General features: G+C 38.8%; 1 protein-coding gene across 2 annotated transcripts in view; it reads right to left on the bottom strand.

Annotated features, from left to right (window-relative positions):
- Positions 1–3,486: 3,486 nt before the first annotated feature.
- Positions 3,487–23,532, bottom strand: part of ARHGAP26 (Rho GTPase activating protein 26) — a 542,258-nt gene continuing 522,212 nt past the window's right edge. For both annotated transcript variants that reach the window (XM_074291699.1, XM_074291700.1), the window contains 2 exons: positions 17,912–18,003; positions 3,487–3,979 (listed from right to left, as the gene is read on the bottom strand). In XM_074291699.1, coding sequence (XP_074147800.1) covers positions 3,891–3,979; positions 17,912–18,003 — 181 coding nt within the window. In that variant the 3' untranslated portion in view covers positions 3,487–3,890. The remainder of the gene's footprint in view (positions 3,980–17,911; positions 18,004–23,532) is intronic.

Here is a 23,532-nt window from a genome sequence, read left to right as displayed (position 1 = left end):
GGTAATGAACTTCTAGGTCAATTGAAGCTCTACTCATTGGGACTGTATTTTTATTATTCCAAAACCTATAATTTAGAGAAGGATTAAAGTTCTTTCTTCCCTGGGCACTATTACAAGTAGAGGCCTAGGCAAGTGTCCAAACCTTCAGCAAGGTCATTATTGCCCACAAATGTGTCATTTGTTTTCGGTGTCCATGGAGCACCAAGCAAAAAATGGACAAACACTGAAATGAGAATTTGACCAGAGATAAGGAGAAGTGGTAAACATAAGGTTTAGAGACCAAAAGGAGGTTTGGCTGTATAATTGCTGTCTCTGAAGATCTGGAAAAAAGACCCAAAACTGTTTTGTTGAGAGAACTGTTGACCTTCTCAATGCTGGGAGATGGGCCAGCTGGACACATTCTTCAGGTCCTTCTAGTCATCGAAAAAATCTTCATCACTTGACCGAAATAAAGGGTCCATCAGGCTTTACAAAAAGCATCAAAGTTTCAGGGTGAACTCAGGTAAACATCCACTACTGACCAGCTTTTCTACTGAAATCTATCATCTTATCCTCCCTATCATATTTCTAGTCAAGCCAAAAGACGGGAAAATTGGAGAGGGGGAAATCAATAATGGAAATAGTAAAGACTAAGATTAGAAGGAAAAAATCTTTCTTTTCCCAGCTTCCTATTAAGTGTTTTTTGGTGGTTTTTTTTTTTTTTTTTTTTTTTTTTTTTTTGTTTTGTTTTGTTTTAAAACCTGGTCTGGGGCTAATAGAAGAGTCTGCCTAGGAAAGCAGAAAACATAGGGCCATCTGTCACTGGCCTAGAGTATCCTAGCAAGAGAAGGGGGTAAGCCTAAAAAAATCCCAAAGACAGCAGCTCTATTTCCCTTTGGCTCCAAAGCAACTACTCCCTGCTGTGAACTGAAGAATAAGCTTCCAAGGGAAAATGATTTGGACCACAGGAGGGTGAAGGGGAAACTTTCTCTAGCCAGGGCCATCATTTCTCTTGGTCAGTGAACAGAGCCCACATACAGTTAGATCTGACTGGGTACATTATTATTTAAACAAGCCAAATGCGATGAAAACCTTGGTTTGGCTTTCTATTGGGGAAAAAAAAAAAAAGCCCACACAAGGCAACATTGGAAATTATTTACCCTTCAAAAGTTGGTGCTCCTTCTTGGGGAGATCCCTCCCTTTCTCTTTCACTCCCCCGAGGAATACTTCTTCATACTTATCCATATAGACCCTATCTCCTAGGGTTAATGCCAACCACCCTTGGAGCCCTTTCTTTTTGCTCTTGGCGAATTCTTTTTCTGTTTTAGTCTTCAGCAGCATTCTTGGTAGCTCTTGACTACTTTATTAGTCCTTGAGTTGTGACAAAATGACAAAGGGGAACTTACATTAATTGGGGACAACAATGAAATTCCTGACCCTGATAACAGTGATGTCATCAATGAAGCTGAAATACCAGTGAGAGTATGCTAATGAGAATAAAAGGAAGGGGATGCTCACTGCCATTCCTCACTCACTCTTGTTTTGACAGCTAAAAGAAAAGTTTATGAGAGATAAAAGAAGGGAGGATATAGGGAAGAAGACCTAAATTTTAATCCTTTGTAGATACTCTGGAAGTAGTGAGTCTTAGAAGATGTGGGGGAGGGGGGAAAGATAAGGGATAAAGATCCCAGAAGCTGTCACATCTCCTCCATATGTGCTAGGGATCATGCACCATTCCCAAGAGGACACCAACTAAAAATCACTAGCTCTTTCCCCATGTGTACTGGCCACTAAAACATACTCTTGCATCCCTACTTCAGTGTTCTAGGAGTTGACCAATTACTCAGTGGGAGTTTTTATTTACTTAAGTTCCTCCTTTCTTCTTACTCCAACACCAAGGCCTGGGAAAGAACTAAAATTTCTGGATTTTCAAAATGAAAGTGAGCAAAATCAATTTCCACCAGCCAAACAAGAGCAGTTGGGGCTAACTCAGATTTTGAAGGGCTATACGGGAATATATATAAATATATATATATATATATATATATTCCTAATCATCCTTCTCTTCATCAAACAAGCCTGGCACAGATCAAGTAGCTCATTCACTACAGCTTAGCTTAAAATATCAAATATAAAACTTTGCCATAGAATATTCAACTTTCTCTATTTACAAGTACATTTTTCAATAAAAAAGTAAGATACAGTAATACACCAACTCAAGTTTCATGTCTTCCTTCAAAGTTAATTCCACAGAAGTCATAGGGCTCAAGAGTCAGGTGAGGAGAGGGCAATTCTGCCTGATGCAAACATGCTTGTTCCAAAAGGGAAGCTCAGCATTTGTCTTCTCTGAGTGTCTCAGCCAATAAGATACTGTTCAAAGGAAGTTGTAAAGTCTTCTATCCTTCACACTCTAATCTGAACCAGACAAGAGTCCCACTTTGGCCCCTTCCTTTCTACCCTAGGTAAATCTCACAAGACAATCTCTACCCACAAAGATCCTCCAAGTACTCGCCCTTCCCTGCAAAGAGAATGTCATTCTCAAGAACCCACCTCTTTTCTCTTTACCTTTTTGGGGTGAAGAGGAGAAAGGAGGGGTCTCCTTTAGGGTTGCAATTTGTTAGAGGAACACAAGGAACTTAGGGGGACTGAAAATTTTTTACTTTATATTAATGGCAGTGTACAGATGCGGCATCTTTGGCCACAAGGTAAGAACAGGATCTCCTTGAAAACCACCAAGAATGAAAAGGAGAGGACAAGAACCATTCCCCCAAACACAAACTCTGTCAGGAAAAGTTGAAGAGCAATAGTGCAAGGGGAAAGTGCGTAGCTCTGATTATACCCAGGAGGGGTGATAGACAAGATACAGGACAAGACAAAGGGAATAAGTCATCTCACAGGAGCAGCATCTTTTCCTCCAGAGAGGAAATGCCGGTTGAATCCAGCATAAATGTTTTGCCTAGCCACAATCTAATCTCAAAAATGTTATGAGAGTTTGCTCCAAATAAACACTGATAGTGTTCATGTTCATCCAGAAAGGGGCCAGTTCCCAGCTACTGTCATGTCTGCCCCAGAAGAGACCACTGCAGTTTCTTGTGCTATGTGAAGTAGTCCTTTAAATCCATTAGAAAAGATACCAATGCCAGGGGGTGAAGGAAAAGAGCAAAAGAGAGAGAGAAAAAAAAAAGTGTTTTAGTTTTTTTGTTTGTTTTGAAGCAGGCCAGGTTGCCACGGTTACCAGGTGATCACAGCCCTTGGTTGAAGAGATAGGTCTTTGCTGGAGGGGGTGTGTGCTCTCTCCTGTGAGAAGATTGGACTAAGTTATGCTGAGGATGGGCAAACAACTACAGCTACTAAAATGGTGGTTTGAAATTATGTAAACAATACCTTAACCCCTTCCCACTCCAAGATTAGACAGTGAGCAGAGTGGGTCTCCTGGAATGAAGAAAAAGCATACTGTAAACAAAAGCAGAAGCCCACCCTATCATCAGAGAGAGAGAGAGACTCATCTTCCAGTCAGTCCCCACCTCCTGGGTTTCTGGGACAATTTATTGCCTCTTGCTCTATCCCGGGATTCTGTGCTCAGATCCACTCCCAGGACCAGAATGAGTTTTCTCTGCTTGGAGTGTTCATGAGAAAATGGCCATGTTGCATATCTTCCACCAATAAATCAGAACCCAGATGTTCTCCTGGACTTATTTGACTCTACCTTTGAACTACTACTGCACATCAGCTGAGATGATGATAGAAACATGGGATGCTAGGATTCACAGAAACATTCATTTTGATAGAGAGGAAAAAGAGTCCATCGCCCTGCATTTCTCCAGGCCTGAGAGAAATGATCTATTGCACCCTGATCAGCAGTTGCCATGGATACCATGTAACATTCAGCAGTATTGCTTGGGTGTCCAAAGTTAGAGAAACTCAACGTAGTTCTCCGGGATTAATCCTGTCTTCCCATCCAGAGTTCCCTCTAACCAGCCAGGTTCCTGGGATGGATGAACTGTGAAAAAAGGAAAAAGTAAAAGAAGAAATGTTAAAAGCGTTCAGTACTCTCAGTAAACATTTGTCAAGGACCTATTATGCCCAAATGCATTGTATTAGGTACAGAGATAGGTATTTAAAAACAAACAATAAAAAGCAAAACAAAACAAAACAAAAAAACTTAGTCTCTGGCTAGAAGCCATTTAAAATCTAATCATTGCTTTTTTTTTTTTTTTTTTTTTTAATGTGCAAGACATTAGATTTGGTCTTGGGAACATAGAAATTTTGACCATAAAGAACTTGCAATCTATTGGGAAGAAGGATATAATTATATACAAATATGTATCATGCCAGATAGAATGTAACAGAAATAACAAAAACTGGCTTTCACTTCTGATTTTTTGGGGGAGGGGGATTAACGAGTTGAGTCATGAAGGGAGGGGAAGATTTTGACAAGATGAGATAAGAAAATGATTCCTGGTAAGGAAGATGTCCTGTACAAGTATACAGGAGATGATTTAAATCTGGGAAAAGGCTATTTTGCCATTTTGATGGGAGTCTGGAGTCTATGAAGGGATGTAATAATATGAAATAAGGCTAGAAAGTGATTGGAAGGAGATTGGGAAGGACCATGAAAGTCACACTAAGACATCTGCATTTTTAGCTTATTGGAAATAAGGTTTTTTGTAAAGGACTGAGACTCATGCAAAAGAAAGCTTATTTTAGTAGGTGTGTGAAATATGTTACAAGGGAGGAATTATATTTAAAGAGTGAGGAGTGAGTTACTGAATAGTGATATGAAGGGGAAAAAAATCAAGAAAACATTTTTTAAAATGTAAAAAAGGTATATTGTTTTAGGCCTGTCTAATGCACATATCTGTTTTGTTTAACTATATTTGTTTAGAAAAAAAAAAAAAGAAAAAAAAATCATTAACAAAACATTCTAAAAGTCCACAGAAAAGAATGGAGGAAACTTCAAAAGGAGATAAAACCAACCAGGGAGCATTGGAACTTACATGTTGATTTAAGAGTACAAAATAAGTTCAGAAAGGGAAATAAATACAACTTTGTTATATAGATAGATATAGATATATAGTTATATATAAAATTCCTTTAAAAGACTGAGTTCAGTTTCTTATCTAATTTGATGTTATTTTGAATATATTAAAATGTGATTTATTATCAAAACAAAATGATTTTAATAAAAATATTTAAAGGCTATGCTTAATACAAAAAATATGGGGACAGGAAAATTAATTAGGAAGTTATTGGTTAGAATAGGACAGGCAGGTGGCACAGTGGCATAGTGCCAGACCTGGAATTAGGAAGACTCATTTTCCTAAGTTAAAAACAGGTTCAGACAAATATTAGCTGTGTGATCCTGGGCAAGTCACTTAACCCTGTTTGCTTCAGTCTCCTCCTCTATAAAATGAGGTGGAGAAGGAAATGGCAAACCACTCCAGTATCTCTGCCAAGAAAATCCCAAATGGAGTCATGAAGAGTTGGACAACAACATTAGATTAGTGTAGATAAAAGGAAAGAAGCTTGAGTAGGATAGTGGTGGGGTTGAGTGGAGAGGAGTACAAGCAATGCTATGGGGAAAGACCCTTGGCAAAAGGATGTAAGGAGTGAGGGAGACTGACAGATGACTCTCAGTTTCTGAAACATAACACCACCAATCTTCTCAGAGAAGTTAGGGGAAAGTTGGAAGAATGATGAATTTCAAAAGGTTTCCCTGACCTTCATGCATGGTTCTGGCCAAAATCACTCAGGTTATTTATGAATAGTATTCCAAAAGTTTTGATTTAGTGTTTTATAGCTTTAGCAAACTTTATTAATAATGAATAGCTTCTGATTTTCAGATTTACTGAATAAAGCTATAAAGTTATCAATTCTTTCTGTGGGGTAAGTATTGAGTTACTTGTAGCAATGAACTTTAAAAACTGGTCTGGATAAAATTCTGTGGTGGTCTTCCTGGTGTGCATTTCATTTTTCTCTTAATCTTTACCCTTACTGTCAATTATTCGTTTTCTACACTGGTATACGTCTTTTTTAGCTTCATTCAATTAATTTCTATTGATTTATTTTTAAACTTTCTATTTCTGTGTTAACCCCTTTCCTACCTAGAAAACCAAAGGGGAAGGGGGGAAGTTTAATGGAACTAGACAACTCATTAAATGGATCTGATGGTAATGTCCCACTAGCCAGCAAATGTTCTCCCCAGCAAAGAAGGGAGGAAAGGGCATTTTAAAATTTCTTCTTTGGGGCTAATCTTGATCATTATTATCAGATTCATGAACTGATTTTTGTTGTTCTTTACATCATTGTCACTGTATCTACTATTTGCAAGCCACTATGTAAGGTGTTAAGAATGCAAAATCAAAAATTAAAGAATCCCCATCCTTAAGTTTCTTCTGCTCTCTCCATAAGTTTCTCCTTTCCTTTTTTTTCTTGGCACCTTCACAAACTGAAAGCCCTCCTCTTCCTTCTTCCAAAGAAAAGTTCAAAATTAGTTTTTAGATCTCAGGGTCACAACCTTCCCAGATCTTATTTGGTTGGCTTTGACTTTTCAACAGGCAGAGAAGATACAGTCTCATTTGTGACATCACAATAAGTCTCTATGGAAACCATTGTGGTGATGAAAGGATTATATAAGCCTTGTTGAATTTGCAGAGTAGCCAAAAGTTGGAGGAAGGAAAGAAGGAAGGAAGGACTGTGAAGGGGATATTGATGTTTCAGCACTGATTGTATAAGCTTCACTCTGGGGAGAGCAAGGGCATTCATTTCTTGTCTATCAGGGAAACTCTAATTTTCTGAGATTGTTTTGAGAGAATTAAATTTCCCTTACTCCCCTCCCCAGGCTAATTAAGTGACTTCCTGTACTTGTTTTAGAAAACTACTTCCACCAGAGAGCTACCATATAAACCTGGCTCGGGCTTGGGAAGAGGATGGAGCATAGAAACCCAGAAAAAAAGATAATGAAAAAAAAAGAAGAAGAAGAAGAGAGAGAGAGAGAGAGATGGAGCTACACCTAGTTATATAAGATCAAAATTGTCCAAACCCTCTTCCAGACTTAAATTCCTCTTTGAAAAAGAGAGGGTCAAAACTTTCCCCTGTATCTCCTTTTTCTGGTGACTTTGCCATCAGTTCCCTTGCACAATGCTCAAATACTGAACTCTGGGAAAGGCTCCAAAGTAGCTGCTGGGGTTTGGATCTTTGTCAATATCTATTAAGAGGAAGTAGGGAAAAAAATATTTTAAGAAAACACTAAACAATAAAGAAAATACTAAACCTCTTAAAAAATAACTCTTAAGAAAAAACCTTTTTAGGTGTTTACACCATTCTTTAACACAGGGTTCTTGCACTTAGCATGTCCATAATAGTTTATTTAATTCAATTCATCAGGAAGGCTTGAACCCAATTAAGTATTTCTTGATAGCTAGAGCTTCAATGCAAAAGATACACAAATCCAATCCATACTTCTCTCTACCACAACATGGCATCTGACAAAAACTTCCTCCAAGATCAGTACCATTACAGCTTAGAAATTCAAATCTTCCCAATACCATATTTCTCCTGATACTCAAATACCTACCCTAACTTGTACTGTAAGGCAATTTCCATTTTTTTAGATGGTTTTTAATCTAATACCTCACTCTTTCTTTTATCCTCACCAACATCTGGGAAGATTCTAGATCCAACCCAACTTCTAGAAACCTTAAACTGTCAAACAACAAAATCCCAGACAAGACTTTTTGCTCAGACTCAAGATTTTAGGACTGTAGAGTTGGAGGGAGACTTGGAAATCATCTAGGTTACTCTCCTCATTTTTAATGATAACAATTAATTATCTCAAGTCCTACAGAGGAATTTAATTTTCAAAGGCAAGATTCAAATCCAGAGTCTTCAGTTCAGTGCTTTTTGCCCCACACCATGCTGCCTGAACCCACTTCTCTCAAGCCATTCTCCTCACAATCAGCTATTCAAAGACCCTACTGCTAATATTATGGAAGCTTGGAGAAACTATGGTAATAGAAGGGTCTGGGAAGTAGTAGGAAGCCAGAGCTGAGATACCAATTAACAATAAACATGAGAGTGCTGAAATAATTAGCAAAAGACATGCAAACCTTGGCTCAAAGTTGATTCACCAGCACCAGTAACATATGAAGTCTGATGATTCTTGCGGTGCCATCTTGTATGGCAACATCCTGTAGGGGGGCTCCAACTAGTGCTCCTGTAACTTGTTACTCTTGTCCTTACCCCATCCTTTATTTAAGCCAAAGTTCAAATTCAGCCTCAGATACTTACTAGCTTAGCTATGTGATTCTGGACTATGTGATTCTGCCTCAATTTCCAGGTAATAATAATTGTAAAAACACTCAGTCGAGTGTATGGCATATTGTAAACACTATATGAATCTTAGTTATTCCTATTATTATCCTTCAAGTCCTGCCTACTTCATGGAACCATCCCTTGTGATTCCAATCCTTCTTCACCTCTTCATGTTCTGAACTCCTACAACACTTAAAGCAGTGGCAGCAAAGGGACAAGTCTATTGGCCGGGAGTCAGAAGATCTGGCACCCAGTGCTGGTTTTGTCACTTACTAGCTGTGTGACCTTGGACAAGAGGCTTTTCACTGGGCCTCATTCCTCCTCTGTAAAATAAGGGAATTGGACAAGATGACCTCCACAGTTCCTTTAAAGTTCTGAGAATGTAATTTTCAGTTGTATCTTTTTCATTCATTTTAACACTTGGTCATTTATGAGCATTGCTTTTAGGTTGTTTTTGGGTATTGCCTTCTCTGAGGATGAGAACAAGCATTTATTAAGCAAGTAACAGGCACTGTACTAAGCACTTCATAAATATTATCTCATTTGATTCTTATAGATTCTTGCCAAGTCACACAGCTATGAAATGTTCAAATTTAAATCTGAACTTAGGACTTCTTGATTTCAGGCCTGATGCTCTATTCAATCAGCCATCTAGCTGCTGCAACTAGACTTCTAAGTTCTATGAGAACAGGTAGACAATCTATGGTTAGGTAGTACCCTAGTATTAATAAGATCAGTCAATCATGTGGATTTACATAAAGTTAATTCTATCAAATAAGCAAAGAAGAATTAACTCTAATATTACATAAACTATTTGCAAAAATAGTTAAATAACTTATTTCACCAAACTCCTTCTTAGAGAAAGAAAAAGCAAAGGAATAAAAGAATTTTCCTGACTCTGGTAATTAGAATCTAACTGACATCTATAATGGAGAAAGGCTCTTGGGGACCTTTCCAAAAAGATCAGGGGGAAAACAAGGATGCACATAGTCAGCAATGTAATTTAAAATAGTGCTAGAAATGCTAACTATGGCAATAAAACAAAAATAAATTGAGAGAATAAACATAGATAATAAAGAAGCAAAATTACTGATTTTATATATGACATGATAGTTTACTTACAAGCTCACATACAAAATCAACATTTGTTACCAACAAAACCAAGGAAATGTCAAAAAAGCAAAATTACTATGAAATATATAAAAGTCACTCACCAAGACATTCAAGAATTACAAAAATATTACCACAATCTTTATAAAAATGTTAAATTTGATGCTGGCTGAGGAAAAACAAAAAAGTTATTCTGCAGAATAAATCATGAATACAAGAACCAGAAGCAACTGGACATAGTAACACAGTGTTTTAGCAGACCGAAAGATCAACTTATTGAGGATAAGGAATCACTATTTGACAAAAACTGCTGAGAAAATGCTGGAATGCATAGTAAGAGGCTTAGGCCATTATCTCATAAACTATACCACAACAATATAAATAAAAGCACTGTATTATAGAGTGGAAAAAGTACTGGACAGGTCTGTGTTTAAATCTTACTTGTCCTATTTATTATCCTTTTGACCCCTAGAATGTCATTTCTTCCTTCTGGACATGCTTCCTTATCTGTATAATAAGGAGTTAATACAAAGCATTTAAGGCCTTGTAAGACTGTATTATTAATAATGAAGGAGATTCTTTTTACAATTCTGGATAGGATGAGGAATTTTTGACCAAACATTTTTGTTTGGATAGAAATTAATGGAAAAGTCTAAATGGACCATTTTGATTTTATAAAATTTAAAAGTTTTTTTTGGGAGGGTGGGGTGGGGAAGAGGCAGAATTAGAATTAAATTGGGCACAATGCAACAAATTTCTCTGATAAAGGTTTGATATCATACAGATGTATAAGAACAACAGTCAAAATATAACTGATTATTTAAATCAAAAAATGCAAGCTATTAAAAACTATTTAAAAATGTTCTATGCTGAGTGAAACGAGCAGAACTAGGGGATCATTATACACTTCAACAATGATACTGTATGAGGATGTATTCGGATGGAAGTGGATATCTTCAACATAGAGAAGAGCTAATCGAATTCCAATTGATCAGTGATGGACAGAATCAGCTACACCCAGAAAAGGAACACTGGGAAATGAGTGTAAACTGTGAGCATTGTTTTTTTTGTTTTGTTTTGTTTTGTTTCTCTTCCCAGATTATTTTTACCTTGCAAATACTATCCTTCCTTTGCAACAACAACAACAACAACAACAACAAAATTTGGTTCTGCACGTATATATTGTACTTAAGATATACTATAAGATATTTAATATGTATGAGAATGCCTGCCATCTAGGAGAGGGGGTGGAGGGAAGGAGGGGAAAAACTCGGAACAGAAGTGAATGCAAGGGATAATGTTGTAAAAAAATTATCCATGTATATGTACTGTCAAAAAAAAAGTTATAATTATAAAATTAATTTTAAAAAATAAAGTAAAAATAAATAAAAAAATTTAAAAAATGTTCTAGATCACTAATAATAATAATTCTACCTTGTACTCATTAAACTGGCAAAGGGGATGAAAAAAGAAAATGAACTGTTGGTGGCAATACGCAGGACCAGCACATTAATGCACTCTCCATTAAGGAAAGTAGTTTGTAACTATATTCCAATTAAAGACAGAGAAACTAGGTGATGTAATGCAGGGCTTCTTAAACTATTTCTACTTACAACCCCTTTTTACTCAAGAGAGTTTTACCTAATCCTGCTCAAATCTAGCCTCAGACACTTATTTACATACTGTGTGACCCTGGGCAAGTTGCTTAATCCTATTTACCTCAGTTTCTTCTTCTGTAAAATGATCTGGAGAAGGAAAAGGCAGACCATTCCAATATCTTTATCAAGAAAACCTCAAAATGAGGTCACAGAATTACAAATGAACAAGAAAATGAAATACAGAGTTTGAAAAAGATACAACAATATTTACAGCAATAATCTTTGTTACAGCAACATCACCCAACCCACACTCTCTCCACCCAAAAAAAAAAAAAAAAAAAAAAAAAAAACTATGACAGGAAGTAATGTGGACACCTATCAAGTAGGGAATAGCTGAAGTAATCGTGGTACTTAAATATACTCAAAGAAATGGAAGGGTTGGATTCAGTGAAATCTGGAAAGATGTGTAAATACATGCAGAGTGATGAGAGCAGAAGAACTAAGGCATAAATTTATATGATATAAATGTAAAAGATAGCAATTCTGAAAGACCTAAGCAAAGCAATCACAACTCCACAAGTCTGATGAGGTAAGTATAAGATGTGACCAATATTTTCAGCTAACTTTGATTCTGTGAATTTGTTTTCCTTGATTATATTTATTTGTTAGAGGGAGAGCTTTTTTTGGGGAATTGGGAAAGTGCTATTAAGGGGAATAAGGTTAAGGTCAGTAATGCTGGGGAAAAAAAGAAAACTAAGGAAATTAAAACATACACAGAAGAAAACAGAAAGAAGTTCAAAAAGGCACTCAGTAAAGCAGGGCAACATTGGCACTATGGTGTTAAACTAAATATTTCATTTATAAAATTCAAGCTGACATGAAAGAGATTCACAGTTTCAGTGATAATCCTCTTTATTTCTGCTCTTTTTATCTAGACATGTTCACATTTGTTGATGTCTATAAACTTTGTAATAAAAAATAAACAATGGTCCAGATCTTACTTCAAACTTTAGCTTTTAACAAAGGTGGTCCTAGAGCTGTATTTATAAAGTAATAGAAAAGATGGAATTGTATTTTGCTTTTATACTCAATATCATTTCACTGTTTTTCTTAATGTGTAAAGCAGGGTGGAAGGGAGGAAGAAAAATTGGAACTCAGATAAAATAAAGAATGTTAAAATATAATTTAAGAAAAAAAAACATAAAGTAATAAGGAAAGAGACAATATTTTACTATTTACTGTGTGCCACTATAACCTGCAAAGTATTATTACCATTATTACTATCATCTCCTCCATTTTGCAGCTGAGGAAACTGAGGCAGGGAGGTTAAGTGACTTGCCCAGGATTATACAACTATTAAGTATTTGAAACCATATTTGAACTCAGGCCTTCCTGACTCTAACCCCAGTGTACCACCTAGATGCTAATTTACCCAAAGCCCCTCATTTTATAGATGAGGAAACAGATCAGAAAAGGTTAAGGATCTTGTCCAGTATATTCCTATAGGTAGAAACTTCAAAAGGTCATCTTTGAATTCAGGACCACAAAGATGAAAACTACTTGCCATACTGAGCTATAACTGGTGGGGAAATGAGAAGGAGAAGATGAGATGCACATAAATAACTATATTATTGAGTTAGGAAAAAATGATTCTATACATAGGAGTTGTAGCCTGACCTTTTCAAAAAATGACTTTCAAAGAAAGAGACCATTTGTAACTGAGGAGAATCTGGGAAGACAGATGCCAGAGGAGATGATCCCTGGGTTATCTTAAAGTAGAAAGACCCCAAAAGAGCCATGATCCCATTAATGGAGATGTTCTTGTTCACCAGGAATATGGGGGAAAAGTTCTAAATCTATGAACTTAGGGTACCTAAGCACTGATGGGTTTTCTGCATTTTCACAAATGGGAGACTGAAATGGGAGAAAGACTAAAATTGGAAGGTTGAAATTGTTGGATCTGGAAGAGAGGGCAGGTCTGGGGAAACACAGAGGAAGGAGAGAACAGGGATGGTTGTGTGGATGAAGCACACAATGTACAAAAGGAGCATCCATTGTTTCCTCACAGATATCCAATAAACACTTCACAAACTGAAATAACGTCTGAGGGAAAGAGGATTCTATTTCTGCACCTGGGGCGTGTGGGTATAACCTTGGGCGGCACTCCAGCACAGCAAACATACAATGAGTATAGAAGGCTGCCGGTGACACCGGGCTCTTCCCTGACAACAAGGTCTGTCACACTTCCAAACAAACATGATGCAGACATCCGACAAGCAGCCATGGAGTGCTTACTGTGTGCACAGACTTTATCTCTGGCCTCTCCCATGCCGACACAATAAGCTAAGGAAGATTACAACTTCTGCTAGGAAGTGGGCTACTGCAGAAAAATGTGGAGTCGGGAGACTTGGCTCTGGTTCCACAATGTGTCTGACTACCTGTCTGATCTCAGGCAAATCAATTCCCCCTCCCTGGGCCTGATGAACCGCTAGATCCCTTCCAACTCAACCTCTATGAATGATTCAAAGAAACAGAGATTCTTTCTGATTAAAGAAGAAGATGTATGCCAGAGGAGATGATCCCTGAGTTGGGCCTTAAGATGTTATTGTTCAGTCATGTCTGACTCTTCCTGAGCCCAGATACCATAGCAAGACAAGCCCTTTTGTCTTACACTCTCTCTCCAAGTCTGTCCAAATTCAAATTCAAGGAGCTTAAGGTAGGAAGACCCAAAGGGAGTCATGATCCCATCAATGTAAATGTTCTTGCAAACTGTGTAAACTCCCAAGCACCAATGAAGCATTTTACAGTTTCATGAAGCAACTTTTCTTCCAAATTGCTAGGTAACTCAGTGACTTCTGGCCTTGGATACTGTATAACCTTCCACAACAGGCCTGTCAAGGCAGCTGGTGGCAAAGTGAATAGAGAGCATTGAGTGCCTTGAAGGCAGGAAGATAAAGTGCAAACCTGGCTGGTCTCAGAGAACTTCTGTGAAACCCTGGGTATTACACTTAACCTGTCTGCCTCAATTTCCTCAACTAAAAAGGGCATAATTTCACTGATTTTAAAACTGAGGTCAAATAAAATAATCTTTTTAAAAAGTGCTTAGTATAATGCTTAGAACATAGTAGATGCTATAAGGGAATAAACATGTAAATATCTCCTTTTCCTCCTAATTCTGATTTCACAATGCCTTCATGATGCAAGAATTATCATTACTAGATGTCCCATAGGCAAGGGAGCACCAGCTGGCATGGCAGCAGGAACTTTGGCAGGCTGAATGATCCAGACTTTATATCCTGAGATAGTACACTGAAGGCACAGTGCTCAGGCAATCAATGGCTCCTGCTGAGTGAGGATGGCTTTTTGCCATGGGGAAAAAAAATGGGTGTAGCTGTTTTCTTGCTGTTATTTCACACTGAGGGAGTCGATGCATCCTGCTGATCTCAGGTCTTGATAAAAGTATCCCAAGAACCTAATTTTATTGAATGCCACATGATTTTTTTCCAGGTATCAGTAATCGTATTGCTTAAGGATGAATAACGTTCCCAAGAAAGTAGATCATTTCTCTTTCCAGTTATTATCTGAGGTGCACTTGGTGAAGTGGACAGTTTCCTAGTAGATTTGCAAAGGCTGACACTGTAGTTAGTTTCTGAGTATTACCCATATACTCCCTCCCTGCACAAAGTTCAAAAACTGACAGAGCAAGACTCTGAATTCAAAGCCAGGCACCTTGGAATCCAAAGCCTTTTGGAGTAGTTATTGTGAAATCACAGCCTTTCCCCTCAAATTTTCACTCCCTCTTTTTCTACCTAATTCATCTTATTTATTTGTCTGTGGGAGGAAGCCATGTAAGCATGTTACATTGAAACCTGCCATTGGAAATTTTTCTTGATGAAAACCTAACCAGTCCTTACCCTCAAACGGTTTATACTGCAGTGTGTGTGTGTGTGTGTGTGTGTGTGTGTGTGTTTATGTTTATATGTAGAGGAAGGGACGAACAGTGAGCAGAGAATTAGGGGGAAAGAAGGGATGTATACAAATAAGCATAACATTAGGTTAAAAATGATTAAGTACACAGGACAGGTCAAACACAGTGGCTTGAGGGATTTGAGGAAAGAGGAATTATTTCTAATTGATTTTAATCTACTTTTAGAATCCAACCTAACCAGCCTTTATTATTTTTAGCAGCAAATTAATATAGTCTGGTTTAAGGGAAAAGACCCCTCCCTGCCCAATAAATGAATACATTCCTTTCTTTTGATACTTGATCTCTTCTAGAATGAGGTGCTGGAAAGAATACTGGACTTGGATTCAATAGAACTGAGTAAAATTTGGCTCTAACACTATTAGCTTAGTGATCATAAACAATGCATTTAATTTCTCTGAGTCCAGGTTTCTTCATCTGAAAGATGAGGGAATTGGATGTGGTGACTTCTAAGGCAAGTTTCAAATTCCAAAATTCTAAGATTCTAGTGGATAGATGTGAGTGAAATGATAGTTTAAAAGGGAGTGGGGGGATCACAGCACTTAACTCTTAAAATAGGATATAATTCAACAAAAGCAATTAGAACAATCTGAAAGATAAATGCATATCTTATCAATTCTGTCTTCTACAGTGGCCTAGCCAACAAGAGAAGTCTCTTCAGGGAGATTTGTTTACTTTTATTCTTTTGCCTCCTGAAGGAATTACTAGGCTTCACTGCCTCGGATGGTTGAATGAAGTTCCTTGATGAACCCTATCTTTAATCTGGCAGCCTGGAGGATTCTTGGATAAGGCACATTGTGATTAGCTAAAACAGCCCTCATCTCTGTCTTTTCTATCATAAGATATGCTGTTGTTGTGCCACTGCTGAAAGACACAGGTTAAAGAATATCCAGGTCATAGGACTGTCATCTGGTGAGAAAGAGAGAGAGACAGAGAGAACGAGAGAGCGAGAGCAAGAGCGAGCACGCGCTCAATGCAACTTTTTTGCACAAATGGCTTGCTTGGGCATTCTTTAGTTGGAATATATTTACATTCAAGAATGTAAAATAACACTAAGACACACATTCTTGCATCTGTGTGGGCTAGATGATACAGCCCTGAAAATTAGGGTCACTTTATTTTACTGGAGAAAAGACCAAGTTAGCTCCAGCAGGGCTATCTAGCCCTTGTGTGCTACAACTTGGAGTAAATGGACTTTTAAACTCTGAATCTAGTTATAAATAATGAAATCTTTTAAATCTCCCAGTTAATCTACAAGGCCCCATCTTCTTCGTCTTGTGTGCTGCACACATATAAAGCCTGGTGGCCCTGTATATAACCCAACTTTTGAATGTATTTGTTTTGAAGGTCACAATGCTACTGGGCCCCTGTTTGGAGCTAACATGGTAACACTCATCAATTGAACAGCTTTGGACAGCCCACACTTGGAGAAGCTTCAAAATTTCCAGAGAACCTGACTATCTGTCAAGGTCAGAAAAGCCCCTGCTGAAGGCCAGATTGGTTCTAAAAGGATGATTGCTTTACTGAGTTTTGTCTTTGTTTTGTGTTCCTTAAAAATAAAGAGAACACAAAAGAGGCACCAAACTAACAAAGTTTGGGGGAACTCAAGGTTGGATATCACCTGAAAAAGAAACAGACACAGAGTGAGCTCTAGGAAAGGCAATGAGTCACAAAGCTAGGCAACCCAAGTCAGTCTGAAAGCTGCATTAGCATGCTAGCTAACAAGGCCTGAAAGACAGTGCCTGGATCAAAACTGATTCAATCTTTGGCTGGAAGCCCCCCCAGGGCTGAGCTCTAATCAGCACTGTTTGCCCCCTTGTTTTTTTGCACCTTACTTTTAAGCTCTGGCTGGTCTTCTAGTGGCTGGAATAGATGGAGTGACCGTTTGAGTCAGGACAGGACCCTGCTTATCATTCAGCAAGCATTTGTTAAGCACCTACTCCCACTGGGCACTGTGCTAAGAGGCCAGGAAATAAGGAAAGACAAAATATAGTCCTTGTTTGGGAAGGTCTCATAGTCTAATGAGGGAGACAACAAGTAAACAACTTTGTAAAGACAAGCTATAGATAAGATAAAGTGGAAATATTCAACAGAGTAAAAGCCTTAGCAGTAAGAGGGAACAGGAAAGTCTTCATGGAGAAGGTGAGATTTTATCTGGGCCTTGAAGGAAGATAGGAGGGAAGGTAGATAGAGAGCTGAGCCTCGAGACAAGAAGAATGAGTTCAATCTGGCTTCAGACACTTTCTATCTGTATGACTCTGGGCAAGTCATTTTTTCTGCTTTTGCTTAAGAATCCTCAAATGTAAAATGGAGATAATATCAGCACCTACCTTCCAGAGTTGTTGTGAAGATAAATAATAAAGCAAAATAGAAAGAATAATAAAGCATTTAGCACACAGTGCCTGGCCCATAGTAAACACTACATAAATATTTATTCCCTTCCCCCCTTCAGGGAGCCTGCACTTTTTTTGTCAGGTTAATGAGGCCAGCAGAGTAGCTGATAGCGGATCCTATTGCTCCTGAATTCTGCTTAGGACACTGGCAGGCTGAGAATATGTCTATTACCTTGAATCTGAGATGCAGGAGAACTTGACTAGGCCCAGTGGTGAAACTCCTGGCCCCAGGCATCCCAGCCCCTGCTTCTAAGCACTCCCCTGGTTGTTTCCAGCCTCTTGTCTCCATGCTTTCAGAAATGGGGAGGGAGAAAGGATGGCCCCATCCATTAGCTGATGTTGGGGTTTTTTTGACTCAGTACTTCTCCACACCCAATCACCCTGCCCACAAATGTTATGTCATGTAGTGAGAAAGTAAGTGGGACTTCAACACTTTTTTTTATCTATCTCTGACCATCCGTGTGGGGCCTCTAAAAGGGTGTGAAGGTTGCCCGCCGCTCCACTCTATTCCTGTGGAGGAATGAAGTACTCACCATTATCGAAGACAGTGCCTGCTGTGAAAGAGAGCTCTGAGTCATGTTCAGCTTTGCAGGCGTACAACGCTTTAGCTTTTCGCAATGGTGTGCTGTGAAAACAGGAGTGAATTTAGTGCATCTACACGTACAAAACCCCAAAGTGAGACAAACAAAACTCAACCCCTCTATAAACCTGGGATTACCCCTTTGCTCTACCTTCTACTCAGTAAGCTCCCTACTTCTTTCTTGTCCCTTTCTCCTTAGAAGACACGAGAAAACTACCAGGTGTCAGGACATGAGCTAGAAAAATTGCATGGCTCAGAGAAGAAAAATGAGAAATATTCAGACAAAGGCCACCCTTTCAGATATGCTTTTCTTCCATTACAGCCACCACCCTGTGTCACACTGAGGCCTCCCCCGAGAATATTAAAGAGTGCGAAATGGGTCTGGGTCTAAAAGAACTTCAGAATGGGAGCACGTGAGGGTGGTCTTGGGAGCAGGAAGCTTCTATAGGCTCCACTGCAGAGTGTCATTGGGAAAGGTTGTTGTTGAAATTGGGGAATGTTTCATGAGTCAGAAAGAAGAAATTCCAGAAAATCCAGGTCTCCATTTAAGACACCCAGATGTGGGTCTCCTCATGTATTATTTTTAAAAAATGATCTTATGGTGGTAGTGGTAGGGAGGAGCTTAAGACCTGCTGGAGAAAAGAGATGCCAGAGGAAACTGCTTCCACATGCATGCTTTTGTTTTGATTGGATTAAAGATGCATATTCAATAACTGTCTCCCAAGACCAAATATGATGAAGACACACACCAATTCCTATCCCTGTTGTGCATTTTTATGGTAGGACATTAAAATGGTACCCAAATGATGCTTTAGGACTGATGAGAAACTCCAAGATTCCCTCTGGGAGAGGGAGGACAATTAATAATTTGGGATCATTTGAATATGTATGAATTAGCCCATTAATTGCCAAAACTTTTGAATCTTTTAGAATTCTTTTTAGATTCTCTTAGAATCTGTTCTAGGAGCTGATTATGGAAAATAAGATAGTATGGGAGACAACTTAAACCTACACTTCAGAAGCAGCAAAGGGTTCCAATGTATTTTCTACATATTTACTTTCGAGTTTCTATCTTGACACTTGTCATTTCTGCTTACAGATAGACAAACTGTGACCACAGGGTCCAATGTAATACTTGTTTTGGTTTTCAGTGGTAGAAGTCAACTTCAGCTGATCATGGGCAGCCCTAAAAACAGTACTTAGGGGGCAGCTAGGTGGTGCAGTGGATAGAGCACCAGCCTTGAATTCAGGAGGACCAGAGATCAAATCACAGCACTTCCTAGCTGTGTGACCCTGGGCAAGTCACTTAACCCCAGCCTCAGGGGGTGGGGGGGAACAGTACTTAGGTAGGGGAGGGGCAATTGTAGCTATATTTCTTTTAAACACTAAAGCTAATTTCTTCCTTGGGAAAGAAGCCTGGATGAAAAGGGTGGGGGATGGAGGGTGGGGGATTGTTTTAAGGTCAGTTATCTAAAATTCTTGGGCCTTACAAATTGTTATTATTTAAAAAATGTGTCCTGAGAAATTGGATGCTCAGAGCAGATGGTTGTCCCAATTCTGATGCTAGGGCACAGTTTTACAATAGTCCTCTTCAGCTTTTAAGTACAATGCAGGAGAGAGTGAAAATAGGATGAGGCTTAGGGCACACAGAAAGGGAAATCCTTAAAAAATTCACAAGAACCAACTTGAAGAGAACTCTTCTGAGTATCATTTAGAAAAGAGCAAAAGATTTATGAGACAAGGGGTTAACTATACCCTGTGATCTAGACCAGGGCTGTGCCTGACAGCTCAGGGCTAAATGCAAAAATGTACAAATTCTCAGGAAAAAAAAAATGGGCTCTTTTTAAAAAAAAGTAGTAATGGTGGTAGTGGTGATGGGGGGGGGCAGAGTAAATTTTATAGGGTAGACTGGGCAATCCGGTTGTGAAAACTGCTGAAATAGCAAAGAATGAAACTGCCAAGAAGGTGGAAAAAGTATGTGACTGACAAGGCACAGTGTGTAGTTGAGAGGAGAGCTCACAGAATCCTCCCAGGTTGGCCAATGCCTTAAATACCAGGTTCTCAATCTGGCGCCCTGCCCTGGGGGAAGGGGAGGAACAGAGCAAGTGGGTAAAAAAAAAAAGGAAGGTGAAGTAGTGAGGGAATACCAAGGGAGGGACTTCGTTTTAACAGACCAGACTTTCAAGAAGTTACTTATTAACCAAATTTTAAAGCAGTAACTGGAAAAAAAAAAAGGGGGGGGGTCAAGTAAAGAAAATGATTAGAGGAGGAGGACGGCTGTTGGGATTCTGGAAGGTTTAAAGTTAGGGATATCCAAGTGGGAAAGTCAGTGATAAAAAAGAGATGATAGTCTTTGAGTGATGTGTTTTTTTGTTTTGTTTTTTAACTATGTGGCAGTGAAAGAACAGGTATCCTGTGCTCTCCGTGTATAAGGAAGTCTTGGGGAACAGCGAGGTTAGATCAAGTAACAAATAAACATTTATTAGGCTCTTACTAGATCATAAAAAGGTCCTGTTGTTTCTCCCTTCTCTTCCCCCTCACCCCTGGGTGTCGAAAAAGAATAGCTGAAAAGCTCCCCAAGCAGTTTCTCCCCCTGCTTTACCCCCTGCAACTTCCATTCATCTACCCCAAATGCTACTGTAAGTATACGAAGATGAAAGGAATATCCGAGTGGTTTTAAAAAGGGCTGACTCCTATTCTCCAGGGAAGATTCCTTAACTCTTTTAAAATAGGCCAGTCTAATCAGAGATCAGGCCATTTTTCTTCACTCCCATTTCCCCTCACCCCTTCTTACCCCCAAGTAGATCACTAGGTTCTTACCCATATGGAAAAATCCAGCCATCTGAGGTCCTGTTCAAAGTTTTGGTTTTGATTTCTTGATTTATCAAAACCTCCCAGGGCTTCTTGGGTCCTTCATGCCTCCCCCCTTCACTGGCATCGCCACAAGAGTGGGGGTGGCACTAAAATCCCCTCTGTTCCTGTAGCAGTGCCCTTCAGAGCTAGGCTGGGGCTTCAAGGACATGAACTCACTTGGGTTTTGCTGGTTCATTTTTAATTTTTGCCTCTAAGCATGGCAAGGGGCCAGGAAAGCACTCACTGGAGTTTCCCCTCTGTGCCCTTGCAAGGCTTGCAGAAGGATACACTTTCCCCTGTCAGGCACCCCAGGGTCTGGGTCAGGGTTGTGTGATAGATAGACTTGCTCCTTCTATCAAGGTCTCCAAGTAACCTTTGTGTTTGGTAAGAGTTGAATGTGGCATCTATAGCTCCTTAGGGGACAGGGGAAGATGGAGAGGTGCTCTGCTCAGGTTCATTATCTCTTTACAAAGCTGCCAATAGTGATTATCTTGGTGCTATTCAGAAGTATTTATATAATAATAAATACCCAAACAGGTGGGAGGAGGGAGAGATAAGACAGACAATTCTGATACTAGAAAGTCTAAAGAAATTCACAGGATTACTTCTGTCCTTTTTTAAGGGTTCATCCCAGGGGGAAAAATCTGAACTTCCAAGTTTTGGGGGTTTTCGGGGTAAGCCCGAAAGGAAATGAAGAATAGGCAGATGTCACCACCTTTTGGCTGTATGCTGCAATAGCAAGAAGGGATTCTAATTCATCTGTGACCCACGCAATGGCTGGCCGTCTCAGGATATCAGACATTTTCAACAATGCAGAGCCACAAAACTCAGAGCAGTAATCCTGCAGCAGTTTCTTCCTTGGCTGTTTCAAAATGGCAGCTTCACAGGGATTTCTGGAGTAGCCTCCTGCAAAGGGTGCTGCTCCAGTGCTGGCCAGAGGGGTCACTACTGAGCAAGTGACCGTCCATTGCAAATATATTGTTGGGTTAGGAATGACGTCATCAGAATTCTTCTAAACCCTCTAACAATCTTCGAAAAATTCATTTAAAATGAAAAGAGAATGAAACATCTGAGATTCTAGGCCAGGGCTAAGGGCTTACTGAATCTCACTGGATATGAGAGGAAACACGCATATAGGCTGATATCCATGGATGTAACTTTGTTATCATGAGAACTTTGCCTTCCAGAGTCTCCTAAATAACTTGGGCATTAGAAAAATCTGGTTCCTGGATTCTGATAAAGGAGCATGTAGTGGGAAGTTATTCAATTTTCTGATGTCCAAGTTATTTAGAAGACTCTGGAAGGCAAAGCTCTCAAGTAGTATTTCTAAAGACCCCATCACCATTTCACATTTTAATAGTATCTTATGTTTACAAATTATTTTCAACCCAACAAATCTGGGAAGTACCCACAATCTCCCTTGTTAGAGATGAGAAATGGAAGCTCATCAAGGTTATGACTAGTCTATGAAAACTCATCTACTGAATTCTAGAGGCCACACTTTAACTGGGGTCTGATGATTCCCAAGTCCATGCCATTTTTAGTAAGCCAGTCTCCCTTCCAAAATTTAGTATGTTTCACATTGTTTTAATAGGTGGAAAGGAATCAGTTAAGGTAAGAGACAATGCCATACCCCAGGGCCATAGAGGATTGACAAAGATATTTCCTGGAGCCCATAATCTATTTCTAGGAAACAACTTGGGCAACAAAGGGCCGTAGTAGCTTAATTTTGAAACCATGTTTTATTATTTTTTTTGGGGGGGGGGCAAATATATATACAAGAATTTCTATCCTTCTATACCTCAATTTAGATCTACAGGGTAAAGCTGGTCTCAAAAGCTAAGATTTGCAGCTAGCCCTAGAGCTGAGGTGATGCAATTTAAAGTAGAATTCTCAATCTTTTTGTGCGTCATGGGTTCCTTAGGCAGTTTGGTGAAGCTTATGGGCCTCTTCTCAAAATGCATTTAATGTATAAAAATTAAATATATAAGATTGAAAGAAATAATTTCAACTGAAATATAATTAAATGTAAAATATTTCACTAAGATTCATTAATTACTTATTCAATATTAAATGTAAAAACAAAAAACAACAACAACAACAAATTTATGGGTCCCAGGTTAAGAAGTCCTGATTTAGAAGACAAAATGTTGGGTTCTAGAAGAAGAATAAGAAGTGCTGGGTTCTAGTCCTGGCTCCAATTAATTGTGTGGGCTCAGGGTATGTCATTTTACCTGTGTATCTCAACTTCCCATGTGCAAGACAGAAAGGGAGCCAGGCAGTCTATTAATCTCATATAACTACTATGAGAATAAAATGAAATAACAGAAAGGTGATATGTACACATTTTATGAATTCATAATGTGTATATATGACATGTATGTGTGTGGCATGTATGTGTAAATAAATATAAATAAGAGATAATGCACATATAACATAGTCAACCATATTCCTTGATATAACTCTTTTTTGGGGAACATGTGCTCGAACAGTATTTGAGCTTTTTACCTAGGACCAACTAAAAAAAAAGGGAGGGGGGAATCAAAAGATAAGGATTGGGAACTAGATTGCTGAAGCCTCTTAAAATCAACATTTAACAGCACTTAGTTACGGTCAAGACAGGAGTTGTAGCTCTGCCAGTCAGTAACAGTGACACGTTAGGCACACAAAAGGCAGTCAAAGGTAGCCAGGGCAGTCCGTAACCTTTGCCTAATTCATTTT

Source organism: Sminthopsis crassicaudata, chromosome 2 (assembly GCF_048593235.1).
Source record: "Sminthopsis crassicaudata isolate SCR6 chromosome 2, ASM4859323v1, whole genome shotgun sequence".
NCBI lineage: Eukaryota > Metazoa > Chordata > Mammalia > Dasyuromorphia > Dasyuridae > Sminthopsis > Sminthopsis crassicaudata.
Note: the sequence above shows the minus strand (reverse complement) of the source record. Positions and strands in the feature narration are given on the sequence as shown.